This window comes from Amphibalanus amphitrite, unplaced genomic scaffold (genome assembly GCF_019059575.1).
Source record: "Amphibalanus amphitrite isolate SeventyFive unplaced genomic scaffold, NRLGWU_Aamphi_draft 000281F_arrow, whole genome shotgun sequence".
Classification (NCBI taxonomy): Eukaryota; Metazoa; Arthropoda; class Thecostraca; order Balanomorpha; family Balanidae; genus Amphibalanus; species Amphibalanus amphitrite.
Window position 1 is genome coordinate 141,457 of NW_024881776.1, and position 22,301 is coordinate 163,757.

Below are 22,301 nucleotides of genomic sequence, written 5' to 3' on the forward strand. Positions count from 1 at the left end.
AAAACCAGAGATATAGCCATTTGAACCACTAAAAATAGCGACTGTTCTTATCACGTCCCTTTTTTCAGTAAACAGACCCTTCCCTTTTCCCCATGTACGTTAGCGAGTGGCAAAACACCAAAACGGGTGAGGGCTAACAACGTAACATAAATGGGCTCCCGTAACAAGTCATAAGCCAGAAGTATACGATCCGTTTGACCTCACCGCACTCAGTTCGCAGACATAACGACCCCGCCACGCAACTGTGACCTGACCCGTGACCCCGCCACCGCCACCACACCGCTGCCACCGTCGCCACCGCCGCCACACCGCCGCGCGTGGCGTTCCACGCCGCAAATCCCAGCGATACTCAACAGAGCCACGCCCTCTCTAGAGATTCCCAGCGTCCCAACCTTTGCGGCTGCGTCTGGGAAGGTCGGCGCGGGTGAAATGGCGGGGATGCAGCCCGGTCTCCTCTCGGTGAGGTGCCATGAAGAAGCACCGGTGCCGACGCGGTCAGTCGAGACGGGCGAAGTGACGGAGGGAGTCAAGGCAGTGCGGCGGCGCGCCGGGCGATGGACTGAGCACTGAACAGGTCAGGTCAGGTCCGGTCAGGTCAGATCAGCAGATGGTCGGAGTGACGCGAGTTGCAGATCGCCAAACAGAACAGTGAACAGGATACACAGACGGGACGAAGAGCAACTGCTCGTGGATACTTCTTCCTCGAAGGTAGGGGCAATGTGAGTAATATATCTTGCTAATAACAAATGTAAGCTACGTTCGTAGAACTTTCAGAACTTTCCTTGTTTTTCATGAATACCATTATGTCGCTGACGATATTGAGGTAGCGATCAATATATTAACCCTATTAGTGGCAGGCTCCTGGCTAACCCATATTAGTGGCAGGGGGGGCTGTTTACGACCCCCCCTTGATATCTCGTGATCCAACCGGCCGATTTTCAAAATTCAAACGGCATTCGATTTGGCTCAACGAGATCTACATTTCTTAAAAAAATAAAACTGAAAAATGTCAATAGGGGGGTAGAGGGGGGTAAAAACGGGCAAATTGCAGATACATTTTATACTGTTTATCACGGCCAGGTTTCTGAACCAATCTTAACGCAACTTTTGCCGATCGATAGATAATGAACCAGGAATTCACATGGATCCTAAAAATATGCATTTTCAAAAATCATAGGCGGATACAGATCATTGAGATTGGGGGTACACAAAAAGTATAGTAAATAAGGTTTTTGTTGGTACTGTTTCTAAAAAGGGTGGCAATAGTCTTGTTATGTTACAATTTTCTTATGAGAGAACGACTAAAATTGTATTGGTCATGCATAGGCGGTGTCAGGGCACCTATGTTGGGAGGTAAGAATAACCCCCCTTTTTGGACGCCTGGATCCGCCTATTATAGCAAAAACGTGTCAAAAGAGGATGCACAATAACTTTGTATATGTTATCACATGATACCTTTCATTCACTGTTCGTAAAACTGGTGCAGCATCGTGATCTTCGCCCAAATGACTCGCTTCACGAATAGGACCCCCCAATTCCCAGTGCTCTGGAGCCGCCCCTGGTAAAGTTATGAACTTGAAATTTTCAGGGAATGTGCCCAATTTAGTTTTCGAAAAAGTCAGAAAATTTCAGCATCGTAGCTTCAGCGGTTTCGGAGATATTCCCGAAAAACCTGAGGGGTGGATAAAAACAACCCCCCCCCTGCCACTAATAGGGTTAACCAGCGCCGAGATGCAATTACACGATCACGACACATCGAGGCAGGTGATTTCAAGCCCTCCCTTCTACCTCGATTTCCATGGTCCACGCAGCGGCAAACATTTAACGAATTTCAATAGGTAGTGAAAAGGATTAAGAAAGTGCTACAGTCAGAAAAAAGTCAGGCAAAAGGTGACCTATAACCCGGCCGGGCCCGGGGGGTAATCCCAACCACCGCAGCCCGGGGGGGGGCGTTTTTCGCCCCCCCCTGTCTAACTCCGTAAATAAGGGAGCTACGGAAACAAAAGCGATACCAAACGAAAGGTCCTTACGAGACGATTCTAAAGCACCTAAATTTTTTGACCTCAGGTCAATTTTCAAGGTCAGAGGTCAAGGTCAAAGGCAAAAACCGGCACATGTGTAGTGATCTCAAAGTAAGCCTTCTAGAGGACGGCAGGCGGCATCAAACCGGCAAAATTGGGTGTCAAACGAAAGAAGAGAATCTGAGGATTCCGAAAATGTGCTAAAAATTAAAGGTCAAGGTCAAGGTCACGCTCAAAATTGACCTCAAACTTGGCACTTTTTCGCACATCTTGCGTGCTAACTTTCAAGATGTTTTGAAATGTTTTGAGGCTTATCAGTTCCCTATTTGTGGTTTCTCTTACGATACAAGGCTGCTCAAAGGTCAAGGTCACTGAAGAGTATCCCTGCTAGAGGCTATTTCACTAATTCAAGTTAGTAATAATAAATAAGACAATTTTGCCATCCGGAAGCTCTAAATGAAGGCTTAGAGGAAAATAGATGCCAGATTCGTGATCAGCGGGTACAAATCCATCATGAACGACCTTTCATGTGTCAAGGTCAACCAAAGGTCATTCGAGGTCACATGAGGTCAACATAAAACTTGACCTTTTCCGAACAAAATGTATATCATTCGACGCGGCTTGACAAGGCGAATGCGATGGTACCACTGCCGTAGCTCTAGGACCATTTTTGTCGAAGTTATTTGCGAAAAACTAAAACCACATTTCGGGGTCGTTGACCTGACCTCTGACCTCAGGTCACCAAAACTATTTTTCTATTTTTCTCTAGGTCAAACGCTACACAACCGTGCTCGTAATTTGTCTTTATCTCTAAAACTCTATTTTTAGCAGCTATTTGAAGTTTGCGTCTGTGACGCCGAAGTTTGCCGTGCAGGGGTCTAGAAAAATGGACCTTGTGACGTCATCAAGGGGGCTAGGTCCAAATTTTTTACTTCAGAAGATGCCAAATTGATGGGAGAAAAGGTACTGAAAGTTTCGCTTTCCTATCCCTAAGCGTTCGGGAGCTATCGCAAATATTCGCCAGGGGGGGCGAAAAACGCCCCCCCCCCGGGCCCGCGAGGGATAAGTTCGAATGTTATGTCACCAAAGCTCAAATGTTCTCAAATCTCACTCTTTGTATTGACATCCCGATCGCTATCCAATAGAGCTGCGTCGAATATCATTTAGAAAAAACACGGTAGCGATATCATAACTTTTTTCGCTGGCATGCATGCCCTCATTGACCCCTGGCGAATTATGGACTTGGCCTAAACAAATTTAACACTATGAAAAAAACGTTTTTAAAACTTGTCCTGCAACAGCTTCTTCACTCTCACATCAGCGCTCATGTTTTCCCAATTATTTTTTAACGTGATTGGATTCATAGTTCTCAGGCGTCTTTTAGTAATCAGTCATTTTTTACGATGACGTAGATTTTACAAAGGAAACAATACCAATAAGTGTTGGTGTTTTTGTGTGTTTTGTGTGTGTGTTTACCTCTCTAATTGGGCACAAGCATTCGATTACTTCGGAACGGTTAAAAAATGTTGCTCTCCAGCGCATATTTCACCCAATAAGCAGGGGATAGGTAAGAAATCATAGAAATCAAAATGCCAGAACCCGTAATGCTGTGTGAGAATCGTGGGAGAAAATATTGAAGTTTTCTTCCAATTCACTAATTAATGAGTTTGCTCTCATCTCAGAGGCTTAAATCATCTTTTGCACAGAGAGTTACGACGCATTGAGAAACAGCGTTAAACAGTTGTCTATCCAAATTCACGACACTCTAGTTAGCAACGTGAACAATTTGACCTTTGAAGCCAGCGACTCACTAATTTACTAACAAAAGCGAACGAGTCGGAGAAAGTAACAAAAGGCGAGGCGGAATTCCACCCTTGGGAGCCCATTAGCCTGGAGTAGCGCTGTATGTAAGAGTAGCGATGGGAGTGGGACGGACGGACCAAAGAATGACTGGAGTGGAGATCATGACGGGCCATTGTTTTGTCTGTCTGTCTGCGCCAGGCATGGCAGCATAGACACTCAATAATATCGCTGTGCAAGTCGCTGAAAATCTGCCTGTCGAATAATGATCGAGCACTATTTGTATTTGCATCCTCCCTTGCAAGATAATAAGCACGCTGCTTTGTTACGAATACCCGAGTCAGTTACTTAGTGACCTCTTCATGACCCCGGTCCGCTCCGGTGGGGTTCCGCGACCTGCCGCGCTACTCTGCCGTACACTTTCTCCTCCCGCTTCTTCGCCAAACTGCGGGCCCGGTCGCTCCCGAGTCACGAGAGGAGGTGAGCAAAGCTTCCTAAACCCGAGCCCACACCAACACTCAACCGCGCAGCGCGGCTTTTGCGCTCGAAAGAGATTAGGCGAGACGGCGCGTCAGGAGCTCAGGAGTGCTATGAATGCTCAGCTCCAAAGAAACTGATGGGTGAGCGAACAAGAGCGTGACGAAGCAGAAAAGATGGAAAAGGTAAAAACGGTGCTATTCAGGGCTGCGCCCATTTCACTTTCAGCGCTCACTGCTCGTTTCAATTCATTCGCAGACTCGCGTTGTTCTCCACTGCCACGTCTAGCCCATGTGAAGCAGCCCTCTTCTCGCCTCTGGCAGTCATTAAACTGAGTGAGATCTATGGGTCAATTAGTGGCGCTGACCTAACAACGGCGGCGTGAAGTGACGCAGCTGCGTGTCGGTGCCGCCATAAATGCGCCACTAAACTGAAGCGCGGGGCTTACCCAGTGAAGGGTCTTTTTTTACTGACTTCGGGTGACCCCAGATTTCACAATCTCTAAAAGTCTTCGAAACATGTTCCTGGTGCTCACCTGGCATGCTTTGTCTCCATGGTTTCCTTTCAAGATCTAAGCGCCATCAAAAGATGTAAACCTGGTTATGGTCTGGTAAACATTCACAAATCGATCGTTAAACAGCAGAACTGTCATTTAGACATCAATAGTGGGCCATTGTTGTGCGTGGGAAACCCCCGAAGAGCCCTCCTATGGCCGTGAATAGACCCTTGAACAAACAGGACAAAAAACTCGCGTGTGTAGGTATAACTGTGCACCCCTAAGACGTTTGTGGTTGGTGAAGCATCATTGGAATAAAATGTAGCTAGATCGAACCATTTGCTCCTATATTTGTATGCGTCTCATTTTGTTGTCAATTGACCCGCGGAACATCGTATATCATCAGCTGCTGCCAACAGCGATTTGTCGATGCCGAAATGCAGATCCATCGCTCATTTTTACTCTCACCTATCGTCTGTTTCAGCGCTGTCCTGCGCTGTGCTGGTGGCCATGTTTCTACGATCTCCAAGTGGTAAGCCAACCATCGGCTATTTGACTATTTGTCTCAGGCTGTTTTTCCCTGCAGTGAACCGACATCGGAATGTGACACGGTTTGCCAATTGCAATGTAATAATAGCAACGCTTAGACTATTGCGCTAATTTCGTGCTACATACGTTCATGGCGATAAGGACGTGCATTGCGGTGTTTTTATTGCCAGCATAAATATGGGAGAGTATTCATTATTCTTGTGTAGAGCCGTCTCTGTAATATATTTTTGCTCAAGGTATCACTCATTACCTCGACCTCAAATACGCCTTGCCTTCGACTTGCCGTTATTTCTATGGGCGCATCTCATGTTTCTACATTTACCTATGAATCTGCATTCTGCATACTAATTCACGCACATGTTTCAGCGTTACTCGTCTCGGTGTGCTTTTGTCAAATATTGATCGGAGTTACCCTCGCGCAGGTAAGCAGTTTAGCGCCCCCTATTTATGCATAAAACCTGTGCGATCAATTAGCAGGTACACCTGTCATGCACTTTTATAGGATATTCTGGTCAATCGCAGCGATTAACATAGCCATAGCATACGTGATATGATCATTCAGTGTTTGGCATAAAAGGAAGTAATACCTAATGATCCAATGTTAGAAGACCTTGTAGAATCTGAAACATGCGTGGTACGAACGTCAGACTATGACTTATGGCCATCAGCTTCCAACGTCTCCAGCTTCTACGCAAAACTACGACCGTATCCTAAGACATAAAACGACTTACATGAAGCTATTATCGTCCAGAACACCGATAGGTTTGCGAAATTGAATCAACGCTGCCGCAGAGAAAGTGATGGCACATGTTACGAAACAAACGTGCTGCATCAGGTTCCGTCGGGACTGGTCGCGGATAATAGCCCAAAGAATGCGGAAATCTTTTCATGATAAAACTCCGTCACCGGTAATATCTTTTCTTCATGTTGACCAGCAAACAGTTTTGAGAAATAAACGTTTCTGCGACAGAAAATTATAAGCCACATCATCCGAAATAAACACTTGTGTTTTACTTGGAAATATGGCCGTACAAAAATTAGCAATGGCGTCAGTGACCGATGTAAGCACTCCTGTCGCCTATACGCCAAAGGCGTGACAGATCAATTCCTGTTTGAAGGCTTACAACCACAGCTTGAACTCAAAATCTGCCCGGTAGATCTGCAACTCTCACCATACCAATAGTGAGGACATTTTTACGCCAGTTTCCACGTCCGTCACACCGACGAACAACTGGAAGAACACGTGCGGTGCACGTAAAAAAACGTCTAGCGGCAGGAAGAGATACCGGTCCTTCGCGCTACACCCAGTTTCTGTGCAGTGATGCAGCCTCACTCATTTCTCTCACACCTCTGACGCAACCCTCTCAGCGAGGAGTCTGCCGATTTTCACCACAATCAATGGACGGTTCCATGGCCGACTGGATCGCTGCCATGCCCCGTGGGCTCGTGTTATGGCTCGTACCTAAGCGGGAGAGAGGCGGGCGGGCCCATTGCACCTGCTGGTTGTGGAGTTGATGATCGTTAGAGAAATGATGAACGTGTTACACTTATTTGTTCCGGGTTTCTTCTTCGCTGATCAGTATGCCACGGTGCGTTCAGATTCAGTCATAAATAACTTTCAGCTACCGATAAGAGCCTGGTACAATATTATCTCCACCCCAAGGAACACTAGTAAATACGGTTCACATGAATAATGCCATTAGTTTACAAGCACCGTCTGTATCACAATATGCATGATTGACTTTGATTGGTGCTTCATTCTTCAGGCAGTAAACACTATGACATTACATATACCCTCTCGCTGTTGCTTACGCACTGTGCAGTTGTGACATTAAAAAAGGATGCTGATGAGATAGCAATTATTTGCTATTCAAAGCAGTTATATATCTTTATTCTAGGCAAATTAGGATTCAAGAGGCATTGCATGTTACGTAATAAATAAAACAATTTCAACCGTAGGTATCATCGACAATGCTGTGAGCTATATTCCGTGATGACACCGTAAATATTTACATTTCAGGTTAAACGGCAGGCGAATTCTGGTGAGTAGAAAGAGACCATTGCTGCAGATCACGATCATACTCTATAGGGCATGTAGCTTCTGAATTGGCTGTTACTTTACTTTGATGAAGCGCTATCTTAGGGCATTAATGCTAACTCATGCTTATGTGTGAAATCTAAAAGTGCTGTATTTATTTTTGCTTTTTATGGTGTTTTTTATTGTTTTTATGGTGACATCTTTTTTGTCTCTATGTCTAAATCGATTGAGACTGATAATGGATTGAGATATAACTAAACAAAAGTGGCGATAATGTAAAAATTATATTGATGACCCTACATGAAACGATATGTTACGAGTCCCGCTCCTTCCTCGCTACCCATACCGAATCAGCCTGAAGTTTGTACTAAAAAGATGCCCTATTTGTGAGAAAAAAATCAAATATAAATTCAATTCTATGGAACCTCGTCGCATGTTGCTGTAGGCATGCGTTGATTGTTTCATAAATTAACTGATAAAGAAAAAAATTTCAGGCACCTCTACTATGAGCACGGTCAACAGACTCCTTTCGGTCCTAATCATGAAGCCGTATCGTATCTATTTACCGTGATTACACCCCTCGAAGTAGTGATTCATTATCCCTCGCACGACCAGGCCATTTCTCATAACACGAACGACCAGGGGGGGGGTTGTTACGACCCCCCCCCCTGGCGTTTCGAAACGGAAGGTCGTAGAGCTTAGCGGAAAAAACCAACGGATTGCTCTCAACGAGATCTCGCGATTGGTGGTATATTTTTTGGCCTTAGGTCAACATTTGACCTACTTTTGACCGGTCAAAGGTCAAACTTTCGGAAAAATAGACTTTTTTCAACTTTCCGCGGCGATTGCGGCAAAACGGTGGGAGATATCGACTTGAAACCTTCACTATCGTGTTCCTTGATCAATTCTCTATTGTTTGGTATGTATTTCGTTTCCCTAGCTCTAAAAATGGCGCGTTGGGAGCGCCGGAAGTCGGCAAGGTCACAGTCGGCGGCAGAAATTCGAAAAATCAAAATTTAAATTTTTGAAATCTGATTGTATTTTTGGATTTGGAAGGTCCATTTGCTCCTTATAGAAGCTAATATTGCTGCATATTCCCATTGAGGTGACAAGAATTAGCAAAATAGTGGTTCGGGCGCTTTTCAAAAATAGTACCGGACGCTGTTCCTCTCATGACGTCATAGCTCCGTGACCTGACCTGACCCGGTCATTTTTTTTTGCACCACACGATAGCTAATGCTTGCCCCAACATGCATGGGAAGTTTCATCATGATCCATCAAACAATGTGGGTATCACCGGCAGAAAACCTAGGGATTCGGCGCACACGTTTGGTAACTGTCGGCCGGAGGCTGTACCTCTTATGACGTCATAACTCCGTGACCTGACATGACCCGATCAATTTTTTTCGGCAAAAGATGCGCAAAGGTTGCCCCAGAGGGTATTGAAAATTTCAGCCCGCTACGACAAGCCGTTTAGCGTGCACTTCGAAAAAACCTCAGGGGGGGGGGTTGATACAACCCCCCCCTAGGCGTTCTAGGGTTATCCCAGCATGGTTAGTGTGCTGTGTGGTAACCCTGACCTTCGAGGCCACAACGGTCTTGCGGTGGGATAACTTATGGGAAATTAATGCCTATTTAGCCATGAGCCGGTTCGGTCTAGCTTGATTTCAATACGATAACGTAATCGCTGCTGGGTCTATGAAAACAGACAATGATGTCAAACAATGACGTCAGACAGTGACGTGCCCCTGTGGCCCGCAGGATCTTCCTATCCGACCTACACCAGCGTTCCGAAGACGTCGTTCTCGTGTGACCAGTTCGGGCCCGGCTACTATGCTGATCTGGAGACAGACTGTCAGGTAAGCTATACGAGCTATAGGTTTGGTGTATCGACTGTCAGGTATGCTATATACGAGTATATGTGTATATGTCTCGTATGTATTGAGTGTCAGGTATGTTGCGTGTATGTATACCGACCGTCAGGTTTGTTGTGCAAACGTCGGGATATGTTGTAGGCTGCTGCCAGGTCGGCTGCACTGTTTGGCCTTCCATGTTTTGACTGTTATGAGTGTCAGAATGTTTTATATAAATCCAACCTTTTTTCAGAGTCATTGAAGTGTGGAATACGCCGAAATGTTGTCGATAGAGTTGTTCACTGCTCATGTTGTGGGATTCAAGTTCAATGCAGTCCCATTTTGCTCTTTTTTCTGGAAATTACATCAGTGGCGGCGGAAGGTAATTTTGGATGGGGGTGCAAAGTTTTCTCAAAACTTTCCCTCTGGAAGTTTTGGGCCCCCCATTCATTTTTTTTTGAGTGATTATTATTGATTTATGAAAAACGAAGATTTTGGAAAACTATCCCCATACACATAAGTTCTGTAAAAGGTTTGAAATTGCAGTGTGCCTACCTATTTCAAATAATGAAAGCATAAAGAAGCAAATGCAGCTAGTTTTTTCTAAAAAAATTTTTATCTGCAAATCTTTTAGTCTAGCCACCACCCGCAGCGGCTCAAGCCACTTTCTGGATCCGCAGTGAACCATTGAGGGCCCTACGAGACCGTTCCAAGAAGACCGTGCTTAGAAGCCCCTTGGAAACCGACCACATAAAGACTCCTCCAGAGACCCACATGACTCCCCAGACTGAATGAGCCCTCCGATCAGGGTCGGTCCCTTGAAAGTTGCTGAAAGGTTTCAGAAGGCAGTATAGGTCCGAAAGTCTTTTGAGGGCTCTCAGAAACCGGCATCGGACCCCAAAAAAAAACCTGTATGGAGGCCCTCCAAAGCCGGGATGGAGGCCACAGGAGCCGATGCTTAGCCTAAAGAGCCGGTATGGAGGACTGAATAGGGGAAAGGGGGTCTCAGTGTCAGTGGGGCCTTCAGGGGCAAGCGTTTGAGCCCCAAAAGTATGTGTGGGGTCTTAGAGGCAGGTAGACCCCTGGGGTATATGCACGGGGTCCCAGGAGCTCGCGTGTGAGCCCAAATATCCGGCTGGTTGCTACTAGAACCAGCATGGGGATTCTTAGAAGCCGCGTAGACCCACATTTCATGGGTCATGAGTCCCAAGAGTCGATGTAGGGGCCATAAAAGCCGGTGTAGGGCCCATGGCCCCCCATAAGTTCCGACATTGAGACTCTCAGAGGCCGGCGACGGGGCATCAAGAGCAGATAAAGTGCCTCAACAAGCCGACATGGGGCCTGAGAATCATTGTGGAATTCTGGGAGCCTGCGTGAGCTCTCGGAGACCTTCGTATTTCGTAAGGTCCACAAAGGTCGTTGAGCCCTCTGAATCTGAACTCTGCGGGGCCCTCAGATGCCAGCATGTCTCCTGGCACCTGCCTGCGTTAAGTTGAGGCCCTCCGAGGCCGTCGTAGGGTTCTTCAGAGGCCAGCGTTGGCCCTTGAAGCCTTCGTTAGGCCCTAGAAGCCGTCAAGAGGGCCCTCAGAGGTCAGCATGGCCCCTGGAGTCTGCCTGCATCGAGGCCCTCAGAGGCCGTCGTGGGGCCCTCAGCCGCCAGCGTGGGCCTTTGGAGCTTCCGTTGGGTCTTAGAGACCATCGTGAGGGTTCAGAGAGGTCGTCGTCAGGGCCCTCAGCCCCTTAGGGACCATCCTGGGGTCCTCAGAAGTTGTTGTGAGGACCCCATGGGCCCTCAGATACCTTTGCAGGGCTCTCAGAGGCCTTGGTAAGAACGCTAGAGGCCATCGTTAGGGCCCTCAATAGACCGTTGCAGGCCCTCAGATGCCAGCATAGCCCCTGCAGCATGGCTGTGTTGGGGCTGTCGCTGGGCCGTCTGAAGCCAAATGGGCCCTCAGACTTGAGTTGGGTCTAGGGCCGTCACGAGGGCCCTCAGCGACCGTCGTAGAGGCCCTCAGAGGCCAGCGGGGCACCTGGAGTCCTGTGGGACCCTCAGCGGTCGTCATTAGGGCCCTTGGTGGTCGTTATAGGGCCCCAGGGGACAGAGGTCGTCGTGAGAGCCCTCAGGGATCATCGTAAGGGCCCTCAGAGGCCGTCATAGGGGCCCTCAGAGGCCAGCGTGGCCCCTTGAGTCTCCTTGGGGCCCTGGAGTCTCTGTGGGACCCTCAGCGGTCGTCATGAGGGCCCTTAGTGGCCGTTGTAGGGCCCCAGGGGACAGAGGTCATCGTGGAAGCCCTTAGAGATCATCATAAAAGGGCCCTCTGAGGCCATCGTGGGGGCCCTCAGATGTCGCATGGAGCATCAAACGCGGCTCGGGACACTTCTAGCCGGTGTGGGGGCCCCAAAGACTAGCATGGGGCTCTCCTGACCATAATTGGACATCCCGGATGATTCCACATCAGTGTTCGTTTCCCGATCACTGGTTTTCAGAAGAAAATGTATTGGATGGTGCGACGGGCCCCTTGTACGGATTTTGGGGGTGCAAAAAGATATGTTTGCACCCCCATGTTTTTCGATGGGGGTGCAGCTGCACCCCCTGCACCCCCTATTCCGCCGCCACTGAATTACATTGGCCTATAGGCTACAGCCGTGCCTTTTCATGACTTGCATTGATTGTTTGTGTTTCAGGCCTTCCATGTGTGCCATACGGATAAAGTGGACTCCTTCATTTGCCCTCCGGGAACAGTATTTAATCAGAAGGTAAGGACCTAATGTAAAGCCTCAAAAGGACCCCCAACCCCCCAATGTTTGTAGTAAGCGCTATTTTTATTTGATTTGTTTTCGCTACATCATGCTATACCTTTTCAAAAGAGCTGGCATGCAGCTAGCATTATGGAATAGAATGGTACATCTCTGATCAATTATCAGCCTTTCAATTCTTTTGACAATGAAATAATTAACAAAATGTGTATTGTGTAGCATTTCGCCCTAACATACATGAAGTATCATTCGCAACTACATTTAGAACCGTTCAGTCACTTTTGTATTTTAGAGTTAGTCATAGCTAGCAGATTTTACAAATGAAAGTGGCTATATTATGTAACCGGTTGTCTACACCTTGTACACCGTGCCTATAACACGGTGCTTGCACAAACCAGTGGTCTGGTGTGGTCTAGCGTGTAAAAGCCGTGGATAAGCGCAGTGCGGGTGCCGAAAATATATTGTTGGCGAGCGTAAGACGAGATTAGCCGCGCTCTCACAACTGGTTGGCTTAGCCAGTGACTAGTGAGCCTGGGGCATACCGTGGACAGGACAGGCTAAAACTACGCTGAATGAGCAATGAACATTGGGCTGAGTGCATTAGAATTCAGAATTCAGAATTCAGATTTATTCAAAAGAAGTCCACTCACCATGGTTTTTCACTCTTTCACGTCAGTTACAAGTACAAAAAGGACGAATTTAGGCCACATTCACGTTCCACACGCATACCACTCATACAACAACTCACTCCGATCATTACTGAGGATCGACAGATCCGACGACCGCTCTGACAGCTCTACGGAACCCGGGCTCACAGGGATCTGCCCCTATACCGTTGAGCAGTGTCACGCCACAGTAACACATTCTCCGCCTACCGGATTCAGTGCGTATGTTGGGGCGGCTGAATAGATCGGCTTGTCTCGTTCTGTAGGTGTGCCTTTGGCTCGATCTCGGTCCAATAGTTCCACATAGGTACTCAGGCTGATGAGTCACGATAACACTCGCCAGCGCACACACGGTGTGTTAGTCGATCAGCTGCTCTACCTTGAGCCAACGGAGCCGCTGTATCTCACCGCTAATATGTATGGTCGAAACGGCGCTTCCCTGTCACTACATGGGCACAGAAGTTGACTATCTTCTGTACACGGTCGCGCTGGGTTACTCCGCATGAGCCGTAGACAGATAGGCAGTATCGAACCACGGACAGGACGAGTGCCTCAACAATCACCTTCAGCGTCTGTTTTGGCATGACATGGCGCGCATGAGATAACCCTATCAATATGCCTGTACACTTCCTTGTGATGTATGTCACATGTGTCTCAAAGCTGAGGTGGCGATCCATGAACACACCGAGGTTTTTAACCTCTCTCGAGTCGGCTATAACATTGCCACAGAAGCGGACAACAACAGGCGGCAGCGTACGGAGTATCGCGGGTGTTCCCAGCACAACCATCTGTGTCTTCTTGGTGTTCAACTTCATCCCGTTGTGACAGAACCAGTTGTACACATAGCTGAGTGCGTGTTCCATGCTGATGATGATTCGCTGGATGTCACGCTTGCTGCCGGATACTAATAGCTGCGTATTGTCGGCATATTGTACAGTAGTGACGTCACTCGGCAGTCCAAGACTCAAATCATTCGCAAACAGCATGTATGTACATGATACAGCTAAGTGCACCGCCCTGGAACACACCGATGGTATTCTCCCTAGTCCTAGATAGCTGATGCCGTCCCCCAATAGAGCTCACGCGGACTTGCTGGGTATAGCCGTACAAATAGCTTCGGAACCAGTCCGTATCAATGCCGTACAGGGCAAGCTTCGCTAACAGTGTGGCATGCGGCACAACATCGAAACATTTCGATAGATCGAGCAAAACTAGCACAGATATTTCGCCTCTATCCATGGCACAGAGTACTCGATCGGTAACGACGTGGAGTGCTGTCTCGGTCGACCGACACTTGCGATAACCGTGCTGGGCGTCCGCGAGAAGTGCATGCTGCTCTAAATAACCGGACAACTGACACTGGACTACGCGTTCTACTATCTTCATAATGGCCGGCAGCAGCGAAATAGGCCTCGTATCAGAAGGGTCGGCAGAGATTTTACCCTTTGGGATAGGAGTAACAAGTGCGTGTTTCCAACCACTAGGGACACAGCCGGATGAAAGACTGGAGTTAACTACATCAAGCAACGTGTGACTCAGTCCGGTGAAACACCTCTGCAACATGTGCACACTTATACCATCGAGTCCGGTCGAGCTGGACGGCTTCATGCTCATCAGTGCAGAGTACAGTAACTGCATTAGAAACCGTAGATTCTGTTAGGGTTTCTTTTTTTTTGTGCGCGACATAAAACGATGTAAATATAGCCTTACACGGGGATTCGAATAAATCTTCCACCTCGAGTGGTCTATTCATTCAATGGATATTCTTGGAATTACCAACTCTTTTCCCTTTCACAGGTGTTTGTGTGCGACTGGTGGTACAATGTCGACTGCGGAGCCTCGGACCAGTTCTACTCGCTCAACAGCCTGATCGGCCGAGAGTCGGAGGCCGGTGGACGGAGCTCGACCGCGTCTCAGAGCCAGAGGAGGCGAACTCAACCTGTGACGAACTCACTCGACGAGAAGAGGGAGGAAAATGATAACCAAGAAGCGGGTAAAATAAGACCTGTCACTTCAAGTCGTGATCAGACGAGCTCGAGTGCTGAGAACCTATCTAATGAGAACCTTCTGTCGTTTGGAGATGGTGATGTTCCCAAACAAGGTGTGACAGACCGAGCTGATACTTTTAGCGACGATGGTGGCGAATTTGGCGAGAAGTTCGCAGTTACCTCTGGTGAACAAGTCACTAGCTCCCAGGGACCTGCGGTTCTCGACGTTGACTCTCTTGGTAGCAATAACGATGAGGATAGAGAAGAAACATCGGTGTCTCCGACTCCCTCTTCTGGGCGCAAAGGAGGCATATCGAGATGGGGACGGCTGCTGGGAAATGCCATCGCTAAGGAATCACGTGGTGCCAGACCAACTGCGTCATCCCTGCCACGGAATCGACCCTCCGTACGGCCTGTCAATAAAGAATCGAGTGGTGCATCGCGAAACAGCATCAAACCAACAACAGCCACCAAGAATAAGACACCACTACGAACGCAGCAGCCGACTCAGGATGGATCATTTGACTCAGAGAGGTTTGGCAGCCCGAAGAAGGTAATCAGTCCAACAAGAAGACCTTCCGCACGTCCGTCGGTTGCCCGAGCTCCCCTCGGAAAGGCACCTTCTGCGACACGGCGACCTTTCCAGCCCACCGTCCCCCGACCGACGCCGCTAGAAGGTGACACTGGCGGCAGTACAGACAGTGACAGTGATGACAGTGGTAAAGTTAGGGGTGGCGACATCGGCGGCAGAGGAAGAGGAAGTGCAAGTAGAAGTCGCGGCAACAGTAACGGCGGCAGCAGCAGCAGCAGTAGCACAAGCAGTAGCAATAGCAGTGGCAGCAGCGACAAGAGCAGAAACAGCGGTAGCAGTGGCGACAATAGCGGAGTCGGTCCTGGAGGCCGGCTCTTCAGCACCAGCAGTGGCAGTGGCAGTGGCGGCGGCGATAGCACGGGTAGCAGTAGCAGCGGCGGCGGCGGCGGTGGCAGTGGCGGCAACGGCAGCAATGGCAGCAGCGGGTTCAACCGCGGCGGCGGGCTTTCCTTCACCGCCACCAGCAGCAGCAGTGGCAGCAGTGGCGGCAGCAGCAGCAGCAGCAGCAGCAGCAGCAGCAGCAACAGCACCAGTGACAGTAACGGGTCCAGCCGCGGCGGCGGGCTTTTTGGGACCGCCACCAGCAGCAGCAGCAGAAGCAGAGGTAGCGGCGGTAGCAGTAGTAACAATATCGGTAGCAGTGGTATCAGTGGGTCTAGCCGTGGCAGTGGGGTCTTCGTAACGGCCACCAGCAGCAGCAGCAGTGGCACTAGTGGATCCGGTGGTGGCAGCAGCGGATCCAGCCGTGGTGGCGGACTTTTCGGGACCAGCGGCAGCGCTACCAGCAGCGGCGGTAGCAATGGAAGTAGCGGGTCCAGCAGTGGTGGGCTCTTCGGAACAAGCAGTAATGACCACACCGGCAGGGGTGGGAGCAACGACAACATTATCATTCTCACCAGCAGTAGTTTTAGCGGCGGTAACACTGACAGCGACAGTGGTGATGATACCGTCGAGACAGTCTCACAAACGGTCTCTGAGGAGCAGCAACCTACGTCTCAAACTCAGGAGTTTCTGGGATCAAACAACAGTGGTCCCTCCCGACAGCCGACAAGACCCCTGGGCCAACCACAGGCAAAGCCGCTGGAGCCTAAAACCCAGTCACCAGCCCCAAGAAAGTCAGTGGGTCTCAGACCCCAGGAAAATCGCCCACCAGTCCCTCGTCGTAAACCAGCAAGGCCCTCCAGGCTTCCAGCGGCAGCCCCGGCACCTGTGTCTTCACCACCGACAAAATCTGGAGCACTCACATCCCAGACCGTCTCAAAGAGACCGGTTAATCCTCCACTATCTGTTCTGCAATCAGACAGAAAGCTTCCCTCCAGTCCTGATTCATTCAGCCCTGTTACACCATCAACTCCGCACTCCAGGCCAACTCCCTCCAATCTCCTCTCCTCTCCTCCCTCTTCTCCTGCTGTCCAAGTATCCTCCCTCGCCCCCTCCATCTCCCCATCTCCAACCCCTTCTTCATCCATCCCTTCACCTTCCGAATCGCTGTTCCCTGCCCGCAGTCAGACCCCTCAGCCGCAGTACCAGTTCGATCGAGTGCGCGCGCAGCTGGCCACGCTGCTGGAGGGAGTTGAGCCCCTGGACGTGCCGGCGAATCAGCTGGACCCGCAGCCGGCTTCAGCAGCTCCGGGAAGGGTGGTGTTCTCCGCTCGAGGGCAGGATCAGCCAGAGTGGTTATATGCGCTGGGAGGATTGGTCCTCTGAGGACTGAACAGTGAAAATGTGATGAGTGAGGGCTGGATAGGAGGATCACAGATAAGGACTTAATTCTGAGAACTGGGAGCTAATGACTGAGTGAGGACGGGGCAGTGAATGAGATGCATCGTCTCTAATCTCTATTCTTTTTCATTAAACGAAGGCGTGCGGTCAGCAAGCAGTCTTGTTTAGCTTGTATTTGACTCCCTGTAAATGTGCATTCGATTATACTGGTATTGGTAATTACATTTATTCTACTGTTCATTCAATCAATTTAAGGCGTTTTTATAGTGAAAAGCAAACCTATATAATGCTTAACCAGTTACTATAAAAACGAAAAATGTTAAAATCGAATGATGTTACTTCTAGTTAGTAGAAGTAAAATTGCTCAAGGCTGACCTCAAACTTTCATTCTTAGTGCAACTTTTCGGTTTTTATGGAGATGCACCGCTGTATTTTACTTGCTTGTTATTACGTATATTACAAAGTTTGGCCACTTTTTATCAAAAAAACTCACTTTACAGATAACCGTTTTTATTTCGGTATCGCATAAGGTGCAATTATTTAACCTTTACCGTATCTCTGGATTGAAACGTGTTCTGTTTTTTCATGATTCTGTTTTCCGTCCGAAAGACTCATGTTCATATGTAAGTGACAGTTTTTATTGGTGGTTATCGTAGTGCTTTCAGTCAATTACATACATTTTTTTAATGCTGTTGGAAGCGTTTGTAAATAATGTCTTTGAAGTGTAGGTACAGATCGAACGCCACATTTGCTCAAAATGCTTGTTTATGCAGTAACGGAAATCGGTATTTTGTATCGGGTTTAACAAAATGCATGCATGCAAAGGCTGAAGGATTCTACTAGAATACTTGAATATATCTAGTTTGTTTATGTTTTTCAACGTTAGATTTGCCAAATTTTGTGTAATGTGATAGCAATCATCAAATGACTATTGACAAGTGTTTAGTAAAATGTACCTATGTGCTTTGCGATTTGTTACGCTGAAATATATTTTGAAAGAATTATCTTTCGTGGTTGTCCCTAAGTAAGCACTTGTGTATTTTTAAATAAGTATAAGTATTTGTGACGGCAAAAGTGATTTACTGGTAAACACGCGTATCACCAAACTAACAAAGGATACACGAACGAGAAATAAAAGCTTTGTCTCAATGTCCTACCTGTTACGCAAGCAACAGGGAAACCCAAACAACAATCCGCTACACCTGCGCAATGGCGGTTGAAAATGACCCACCTCTTTTCGTTCTATCAACGTGAGCCACCTTTTTTGGGTGAGTTACTTCATTCGCAGCATCACATCGCTGCCTCTCGTTCCAACAGGGTCTCAGTCCGCTCCGCTATACTGTTAGAGAGCGTGATTGATGGCATACTGATAACCTCGAAAACGAAAAAGAAAACATGCGATATCATTCAAAAATCTATTTTTCGTCCAGATAGAAAGAGATTTTAGAGGTCATTAACCCTCGCCGGCACAGGACATTTTGCGTCCTTCGACGGCACAAGCGGGGGGGGGGGGGGGGTTGGTACGACCCCCCCCCCCCTCGCGTTTGGCCCCTGATCGAGCTAGAGCTTCGCGGAAAAAACGAGCGTGCTGCCCGTCACGAGAGGAAGCCGATGATACCCAATTTTAAGGTCGTAGGTCATCGGGTGACCTTCCAGGTCAGGTCAATGACCCGAAAACCGGGAAAATCGGGACCTGTTAGAAAGTCGTAAATTGTGGCTGCTACAAGGTCACCCAAGGTCACCAAAGGTCAATGACCTGACCTGACCTTCAGGTGACCTTGACACCCACCCTAATGTATGGGAGCGACATGTGGTTTTCCGGGGTGCTGATCACGAATATCGTGTTAGTTTTGATCAGAGATGATGTCTTTGAGCATTTAGACCAGGTCGGGTCAGGTCAGGTCAGGTCAACCGGTAGAGGTTGTGACGGGTATTCGTAATACGTGTCAACCGCCTCTGACAGCTTCGTAACATGTTACGAAGGCACCAAAACTACTCCGTAAATGTTCAAATGGTTGCCAAATTCGAATTCAGCTCCAAAAACTAGCCTAGAAACAAGTAAAACTCGAAAAAGTGAAACGAGGTCACCCAAGGTCACCAAAGGTCAATGACCTGACCTGACCTTCAGGTGACCTTGACACCCACCCTAATGTATGGGAGCGACATCAAATCACATGTTTGAACGTTTGAAACCACAAAAAGCTTGCAAACGCGCGGCTAATGTTAGCCGACATACGCCGAAACGCGATTCCGGCCAAACATGGTCTCGGAAAAGAGGTCACAGGTCAAAGGTCATTGGGGTCAGGGTCATGAAATTTTCAGGGTAGGTGTAAAATTGATCAATGCGAGGGTACTGAAGGTTTCGTCGCGATCGGCCGCTTTTTACTGAGTTATTCGCGAAAAACCTTAGGGGGGGGTTGCATCACCCCCCCCCCCCCTGTGCCGGCGAGGGTTAAAGACAAACATTGTGATGTCCCGACTGAAATCGACAATATCCGATATAACACCAAAACTCATTATCTGAAATAGCTTGTAGAGCTAAAACAGTATGTAATGGACAGATAAAGGATTTTTTTCGGATATAACATGTGTCGACAGACTGGAGTTTTGGTAACACGTTTGGTGAGCGGTGTTCCGTGTTCACGAAAAACAAAAAAAAGTTAAGTTTTGCATGATTACTTTTCGGATTATTCCAGAGAATAATCCGAAAAGTAACCATACATATCTAGTTTCCTTGAAAAAAAAATGACTTTAACCCTCGCCCTGGCAGGGCATTTTTCATAACACGGCCTGGCAGGAGGGGGGGGGGGGGTCGATGCGACCCCCTCGCGATTGGCTCCTATGGCACCTAGAAACACCAAATTTGGTAGGTAGGCGGGCCCCCTGGAGTTCTCGCCCCTGTGCAAATTTGGTTGCTCTAGGTAATTATTTAGGTGGGTTTTGGGGGTATAAATAAAAAAATTCGCTAAAAATAGTTCAAAAGTTTTTCGCTTATAACTTTTGATCTAATAAGATAGAGAAAAAAGAAACGCACCAGTGGCCTTAAAACGTCAAGGCACGTCGAATTATTTACTTTTGTTTGCTTAAGCGTACTTAAAGTTTTTCTTAATTTTTAAGTAAACTTTAATTAAAGGGACTATCCCACCTTTAACATGGGGTTTGAGTTGAGATAGCCAAGTTTGCGGCGAGATTCAGAAACCACTATCTATCTAGGTTGCAACCCCCGCGGCCTCTTGGTGTTGAAGAAATTCGTTCCCTTCATTTGAAAATGGGCCTTGTACAAGGCCCTATCTTCAACATGGAGCGACCGTTAGTGTGACGTCACCTCGTTTAGTCATTCTGATTTAAATGGGTTTGTTCGTTGAAAAATCGCTTAAAACTTGGTCTGAACTTTGTTGTGGTGCCTACAGAGTAAAAAGAATCAGCTTTATGACAGTACCTAATGTGGCCTGGGGAAGGAGGTAATTTTGGGCTGTGACGTCACATATTTGAAAGTTTGTGTTTGGAATATGGGAAGCCTAAGATGTTTAATGAAAAATAAATGCCAGAACCGTGTTCCTGGTCATCCAATCTATAAAGTCGGGCACAATTTAACTGGTTTTAACAACATTTTAGAAGGTGGGATAGTCCCTTTGGCCTTTAATTAATTAAGTTAAAGTTAACCAAATTGCAGCATATCGCATATTATTTGATTTGGCTGATCAGCAGGAACACAATGACACCATTTTTCAAGCTCTAGCGTCATTATGTGCCAAGTTATTGGCAAAAACGTCATTTGACCTCAGTTGACCTCATTTGACCTGACCCATGGATAAGTAAACCAAACTAAGAAGCATCAAGTGACCTGCTGTTAAGTACTGTGATTTCAAAGCACAAAAGTGATAGAACGAAGCGGATATCGTATTTTCCGAATTTAGTATTTTCCCATATGCTTAACATTACGACGTAATGACCTCTAACTGACCTCAGGTCAGTGACATAAAAAACCCGGACTATATGTTATACAACTCGGTGAGCTTAGCACATACTGAAAGTTTGAAGGAAATCAGTCCAAAACTGTGAGTTGGACAGGTGTAAAAATAAAATTGAAATTTGAACATGACCTTGTACTGGTTTTTCTGACCTGGTGACCTGACCCAAGGTCACCCGGACCTGAAATTTTCAAGGAATATGTAAAAAGGCTGCCCCATAGGCTGTGCCAAATCTTTGAAAAACCTTAGGGGGGGTCGCATCGACCCCCCTGCCAGGGCGAGGGTAAAAAAAAACATATGATAAGTTTTATTATATTTATCATTTAAGATTCAAAATCACTAACCCGGTTTACATAGCATACTTGACGAGGCTCTAGCTCGTTAATTTGGCGATAATTTCGATGCAGTGGTCTTCAAATATTTAGAGGGGATCATTTTGTAAATTGTTCAGCACCATTGGCATCTTTTGCAACATCACGGACGGAGATATAAGCTTGCAACAAACCCTATGTAAAGGCGTCTGCTGTTTTCCTCTCGCTAAGGCATGGCGAATGATATATATGTACAATATAGCCTGAATGAGTAAAAAACATCTTTCAAATCGGTTGCTGTATCGCAATCCAGCTGAACGAAAATACCCTAGCTCTCCGCGGCGTTCTACCTCTTTTCAAAAGCTGTTAGCAAAAATAGCTGATGACCCCAAATGACCTCAGCCGACCCTCAGCTGACAAAGAAGCCGTTGGCCATCGGTTGTACCGGAGTCCCTTAGCCTACGTTATACCGTATTCAGTGTTAATAGAAAATGGACATAAATGTTATACAATTCTGAATACCTAATTATTTTAGCGAGGTTTTGGCACGCCCTTCAAGGCAGGGGACGGTTGAACACTTTTACCTACCCTTTTTCAATAATAATGTGATAAATTGGCATACATTAGGATAAAATACAAACTCGATGTTTATTAACTGGTGACTTTGATACCCACATTTATTATGAAAAGCAAGCAACACTTCTTTTGTAAATAGCCTGTAGTAGAAGAGATGCAATCACATATGAGTTTGGAGAAAAGACCACCCGGAGTTAATTTGACCTCGTGACCTGACAAGCTATCAATTGAGGTCAAAGATTGTAGATGGTTGCTCTGCTCACACTTGTGCAAAGTTGTATGTCTACACCTTCCGCGGTTTATTGCACCCACGAAAGCCGGAATGCGTTATTTATTAGACCTTCCTCACCAGCATGGAAAAGTTTTTTAATGTTTCGCGACATGTCATGTCTACCTCGTCACTAAAATACCATAAGAGCGCTGTCGAAATGATAATCACCGACTCCATTCTTCAACTGCTGCAGCTAAAAAGACCACAAACGAAT

At 47.3% G+C, this 22,301-nt stretch overlaps 1 protein-coding gene across 1 annotated transcript; it reads left to right on the forward strand.

The window, feature by feature from the left end:
• The first annotated feature begins 513 nt into the window (after nucleotides 1–513).
• On the forward strand, nucleotides 514–16,943 carry LOC122387311 (secreted protein C-like). Its single transcript, XM_043377416.1, has 8 exons — nucleotides 514–708; nucleotides 5,279–5,326; nucleotides 5,710–5,765; nucleotides 7,364–7,385; nucleotides 9,143–9,240; nucleotides 11,920–11,991; nucleotides 14,454–15,724; nucleotides 16,742–16,943. The coding sequence occupies exons 2-8, from the start codon at nucleotides 5,305–5,307 to the stop codon at nucleotides 16,941–16,943; spliced, it is 1,743 nt and encodes a 580-aa protein (XP_043233351.1). The 5' UTR covers nucleotides 514–708; nucleotides 5,279–5,304.
• Nucleotides 16,944–22,301: the final 5,358 nt, after the last annotated feature.